At 33.1% G+C, this 6258-nt stretch overlaps 1 protein-coding gene across 2 annotated transcripts; it reads right to left on the bottom strand.

The window, feature by feature from the left end:
• Positions 1 to 2419: 2419 nt before the first annotated feature.
• LOC128987178 (uncharacterized) lies at positions 2420 to 4678 on the bottom strand. 2 transcript variants are annotated; one of them, XM_054407916.1, is made up of 3 exons: positions 4555 to 4678; positions 3578 to 3826; positions 2420 to 2616 (listed from the first exon to the last, which is right to left on the bottom strand). In XM_054407916.1, exons 1-3 carry the CDS (start codon positions 4613 to 4615, stop codon positions 2477 to 2479), a joined length of 450 nt encoding a protein of 149 aa, XP_054263891.1. In that variant the 5' UTR covers positions 4616 to 4678; the 3' UTR covers positions 2420 to 2476. The 2 variants fall into 2 exon arrangements, with proteins under 2 accessions (XP_054263891.1, XP_054263890.1); XM_054407915.1 differs by lacking the exon at positions 2420 to 2616 and adding an exon at positions 3084 to 3322.
• Positions 4679 to 6258: the final 1580 nt, after the last annotated feature.

Genomic DNA, 6258 nt, shown 5'->3' with positions numbered 1-6258 from the left:
GACACTAGCTTGGGGTCCGTGACGTATGAAGTGGTTAAGGAAGTAGTAAAGGTGAGCAGTGATGACTTTGGGAATGGATTAATGAATCTGCAATGCTAAAATGCTACGGGAAGAATCGCCATTTAAACACTTGAAAGTATATAAACATCAATGCTGTACTTTTTAATGTTACTGGTAACACTATCTAAATCTATCAAACACTCTCCAAACACGTGTTTTTAGAGACAACGAAACACCTCAAGCCCCTTCATCCTACTGATGAATGGGCATTGATAGCTATACAAACACTAGCCGTAATCCTGTTAGACAAATTACAAAGGGGCTGCCAACGGGACCAGTGGAAGTGCGGATTAAGAAACCTTACTTGAGACTGGGACCAGTAGAAGTAGGGTACCTGGCTTACGGGACCAGTTGAGTCTGCCCCAATAAAAGGGGTGAAACCAGATGCTGGGGTCAATGATGGAAAAAAACAACCTAGTCCACTTTTGTGGATATTTTTCTTGCATCTAGACAAATGTATTTTCCAACATAAACATGGACAAAAAGTAAACTTTAAATAAATTTGAGACGCCAAATTATAGTATGATTAATAAATATGTAAACATTCTTGTTAATATTTGCCACAAATAAGGCTTTTACCATGTACCCTTTAAAGCGTTTATAGTTTTAATGCTCCAATCAGAATGCCTAATAAACCCTTTACATGAAAAAATATCGATACACGGTCTTTGAAATGCATATCTATCGGTAACTTCGTTAATGTATTTCGATGATTTGATGGATATTTTAAAGCGCTACAGTATTATTTTAAATGGGCAGAGAAACACCTAGTTCACATTATATTTAAAATTAATCGTAATAGATAGTTTTTGTGTAAACTTAGATGTTTTCCTGCTAATTACATGATGACAGTGAATCAGCTCCTGTGTTTTCAAACGTGCAGTGATTTGTAAAAAAAAGATAAATTGAATAATTACAATCGAATCGTCTTAAATAGCAACATGTTTACTATTTAAATTGCTGATGGAATAATACTTAGAAATAAAAAAAAAAAAAGTGAAATAAAATAATTTACTATACCAACCTAATGTATCACAAACACATTTTTCAAAATTATACAAATTTATATCGACCAAACATTGTTCCCAGAAAATCTCCAGCAGGAAATATTTTTCTATTGTTGGGAAATAACTGAAAATTAAATTTATATCGACTTAAAACACGTCTCATCAATGAAATAAAATTAGCCGAGAGTACAAAACGAAAATAGAATTTCCTAATCTAATAATATTTTTCTAAATTTGAACACAGTTATAATTAGTTATGTCCTAAGGTGTAATACTATGGGAAATGACAAGCGGAATTAGTTGCTTGACGCAAACTAGGTTAGTTAATTACTGTAATGAGTAATAACGGCAATAACAGTTATTACACTGGGGAACAATTACACTAACAGCTTCTGAGTCGCTAAATCAACCAGTCACAAGACCATTTATGAATTAAGTCTAGTCAGAATACTAAACATTTTTCGGCCTAAGAAACGTTTACTTTTAAAGATTCTGGTAGGATTTTAATACAATTACATTTCTAAATTACATTGGTTTCAACAAAAATTTGTTAAATGTCTAATCAGTTACAAATTAAATTTGGATAACTCAACTACATCACCTGTAGATCTTATATTGATGTGAGAGTAGGATTTTTATCACCACCATATCAAATACTAAGCTTATCAATAAAAAATCCTAAACAATCTTATGACTAGTTTAATAGAAATTTGTATATTCATTATGATTACACGAGATCTAAATAATCTGTTGTTAAGTGCTTTATATATTTTGTTATCATGGTCGTTAATATAGAAAATATTACCTGTTGAGGTTCTTTATAAAATGACAATGCCTTTGAATGCCAATGAATACTCAAGTTATGGGAGTTTTTTGAACTTTTTTTATATTCATGTCAGCAATTACGACACCACATTAACATATTTTGCACTAACTAAACAATATAAATTAAAAATACGAACTTGAGAATCAAAGTTTTATATCAGTTTAGATAAGTTTATATGACAGACAATTTTGTGGTAAGACGAAGCTTAATTAGATCCATCTTAGTTAACAACATTTAAAAACCACACAATGTTCAAGATAAAACTTAATAAACCACAGAACCTAAAAAATACAATACAGAAATTCGAAGCTAGACTAGTACAACCATTGACTTAACAAGTTTCTTTACTTGTTCTCGGTCACCTATAAATATAAATCGTACTTGTAACCATTTCATAAATCATGCTTTAAAAACTATTATGAGTTTAAGTTATGGTGTTGAATTGATTAATTACTTTAATCAGCTGGTTTTAAGCTTATAATCTACTTTCTTGGATTCTGAGCTTAATAAAACTAGTATTTATTTATAATTTTATCTTTATTTATGAATCTTACAAAATGTTTGATATTGAATTTTTTTACTATCATTCAACAAGTGATATGGCGTAAAATATCGAGAAGAATATGAATAAAAGAAAAAGGGAACAAGACAAGAATGTGGTGCCTCTTAACAGCCATCGCTCAGATCTGGTCATGTTTCCAGTGTCGAACATAAAAGGCAATTCTGGAAGAAACAGGAAGAAAATCAGAATCGAGAAGAGGTATTTAATGTGTCATATTAAAATATGGTGAATCTCCTTTTCTATAATAAATATAAATAGTCAACAAATTAAAATGGCTATGTCTTTTGAGAGTTAACGAATTCTCAGAGATGACATGAGCTAGCTTGCAGCTTGTGAAAGGGATAGTTTTAGTGTGACCCAATCATCCAAGAATTAAGATAGAAATTCGTGTAAAATGTAGGAATGAAGTTAGGAACAACTTAAGTGTAATTCTAGTGGACAACATAACTGTGGATATTTAACTACACTGCCGACTAAGAAATCGAGACTCAATCACCTTTATATTTTTTACCTCGCGATAAATAACCTATTTAAGAATGTTTATGTGATGCTCGTACCCAAGAGAAAGACTCAAACTAGAAAATAACTATTATTCATAGTTATGAGGATGGTAAAAAATGACCCCATATCAACTCAGATATACTTCGTGTATTTTAAACAATACAGTCAACACAGCAAACACGCCACTTAACCACGTGAAACTTTGGACAAGCGGCATGTATCTGTACATCTTGAACATTTCTGCGTTTATTCTTTTTTTCAAGTGTTTAAAAGTAGACACACTTTCTTGGTGTTTATATCTCCCACCCAATTTTGAGTTTGGTACAGTTTTGCTCTTTTGGTCAGTTTCCGAGAAATGGTCCACAACTGCAAAATATTTCGTGTTACAAATTTCATTACGAAAATCTTAAGTTTCAAGCCCTCTTATTTTCAATAGTTTAGAACAGCTAATACAATCATTCAAATTATTAGTTTTTGTTTGTTTCTTACTGTAAAAAGGTTGTTCTGAAAGTTATATAACGGTAGCTCCTAACCAAACTCCAATAAAAAATAAAGCCGTAAGCCCTGCAATGGGACCGAACAACGCTTTAAGTGTTCTCCAGAATCGTGTTCTCCTATCACCTGGCGAGTGGTCGATATCCTCTAGTGCCTCAGGCTCTAGGGTGATGGTCGTGGTGATCGTGGTGGTCGTCGCGACGGTCGTGGTTGTCGTAGTCGCGTCAAGGTCGAAGTCTACCTGTCCATCGTCTTCTGATTCGTTAGGCTCCGTGTAGTTGTACGGAGGGAATCCTCCTCCTTTTTCAATCTCGACCCCATCCGCACCCAGAGTCGCAGGGGTATTTACATCTTCTCTCTCTACTATTCTCCTTCCTGAAAATTGTTAAATATAGTTACCCAAATGCGAAATACTCCCAGATTACTTGGATGTATTCACATGCACGTAAGATTGAATGTTTCTGCATGTTTTGCCTGTAAGCATATGTTTGTTTCAATTCAACACATTTCAAATTTATTTGTATTACTCACCTTTAGTAAATAATTCCTACACCATATCTTGGACGGTATCTTTTTAGTTAAGGAATTATGTTCTATTCCCCAGACGGACAATTGCCGCCTTACTTTTGAATGTTGATTAATTTTAAATTTGGCATCATGGGGAATAGAGACTTAAAATTAATGCATACTAATAGAATCTTAACAGGTCTTGAAAATATGCATCTTTTTACACTATAATAACCCAGAATATGCAATATCATTTCAGGTAAGACTTGTGAACGTTATTAAACACCCAAAGCCATATTGTGTAAGTGTTAGCTCAAGGATAGAATGAAATTGATCTGACAATAAATGATGGCCAAAACTAACAAATAATATCTCCAAGATAAATTAATTTAAGGTAATTTGACCATTTTAGTTTGTAATAAACATCGGTATATATTGTACTTAATCTTTTAGCAAAAATTTATTAAAATTGTAAAAGACATTAAATGATTTAGCAAGTTTTAAAGACGCAAATATGTCTTCAAATCAACGTGTCAGCATTATAATGTTCTATAATTAGAGACAATTATAATTAAAAAGATACAGAAATGGCTCACCAAGAGTTGAATATTGTGATACAACGACGACAAAAATCAATAGCTCTAACAAATGTTTCATCGCTTGTGATTTGCGTTGTCAAACAAACTCCTCTGTCATGTTCTTATCTCTACATTATGCAACGTTTGTTGATCACTGAGTCATCGATAAGAATCAAAGGGAGGCAGACTTTAGAATGTTCTGGTCAAAATGTCAGTCTAGGTGGACTAAGTGGGGTAGCGGAATGTTATCCCCTGAGCAAAACTCACGTCACAAACCAGGGGGTAAAGTTCCGGCGCGAACTTTTGAGTTGCACAACATCAGGAATTAAACGTATATTTTTACGGTTGTGAATTTAACCATAACGCATAGAGTTATAACACCTAGAGTGTACGAGCCGGGAATTCAACTCCCGGACTTTTACTCCCTTCATGAGGTCAGCTCAAAATGTACGGCCCGGATTTTCACACCTGCAGTTTTACCACCCGTATTTTTACCCCCGTATTTTATTGCCCGGATTTTTACCCCCTGGCAAGATATATAAATTAGTAAGGATAATTAATATTCTTCTTCCATTCTTATTTATTCTTCTTTATAATTTAATAGTAAACATTTTATTTTTAAGTAGCCTATCTTCATTTATTTGTAATCTCAACTAGTGAAACAGGTTTTGCATTTTAATTTTGAGATTCGAGTTCCGGGATTTGATTCTTTGGGCCACAAAACAAATGTTCGAAACAATTACATTCATATGGACTACCCAGTTTTTTTTACATACATATTAACAGTTGGCCCAAAAAGTCGAATCCCGAAACTCGAATATTAAAATCAAACAGTGAAACATGTTTACTAAGTTATACTATTCAATCAAAACTGAAATAATAATACCCCCGCCGCAGCAAACCTGCCGACTAAGCGAATTTCCATTTGTCTGAATTGATTTTCAGTTAAATATATTTTAATAACATTATGTTTAACGAGTACCTAGGTTTGCTGCTACAAGGGAACTAATAAAGTGTGTTTTTGAGTAAAATATTGATAGCTTAGTAGAAAATAAATAAATTTGCCAAGTTTGATCAAAATATATCCATAAACAAGCAAACTACAACATTTGACAATATTCTCCATAAGAATAACATGGGAATTTTAAATTAACAATTTTTTTAATTTTCTCCGTTACTAATAATCGAACAAAAATACTTTTATATACTAAATTATTTGTTTTTTTAAGCTCTTTAAAAAGGTCTAAAGATAAATCGGGAAATTTTGTGTTCTGAGGGTCAAAAGTGAGAAAAACCAATTTTTACCCCATAAAACCCCCCGTAAAGCCCCGTTCCCATGATCCGATCGTGCTGGTTCGCGAACTCATTCAAGTTTATCCCGCTTTACACCTTTAAACCAAGTTTCATCAAAATCGGACAAAAATTACTCAAGTTATCGCGTTCACGGACGTATATATATAAGTCTATATATATATATATATATATATATATATATACATATATAAAAATTTGAACGAATGGTGTTTTTGGCCTCTGGGAACATCAAAATGAAAAAGTAAATCGGTCCCGGGTCTAGGTCTTGCCGTGCCACCTACGGTAATAGCTACTTCCCTATAGGGAAATTCGCTAAAATGAATTAATCTCACTAATTTCTATATCTAAACAGGGAGTAAAAGTCCGGGCTACAGTTGCCCAAACGCTAGTTATATGGACAGGGGGTAA

Source organism: Macrosteles quadrilineatus, unplaced genomic scaffold, assembly GCF_028750875.1.
Source record: "Macrosteles quadrilineatus isolate MER2022 unplaced genomic scaffold, UCM_ALF_1.0 Scaffold_2__2_contigs__length_208266976, whole genome shotgun sequence".
Lineage (NCBI taxonomy): Eukaryota > Metazoa > Arthropoda > Insecta > Hemiptera > Cicadellidae > Macrosteles > Macrosteles quadrilineatus.
The sequence above is the reverse complement of the archived record's forward strand: the minus strand, read 5'-3'. Positions and strand labels throughout refer to the sequence as shown.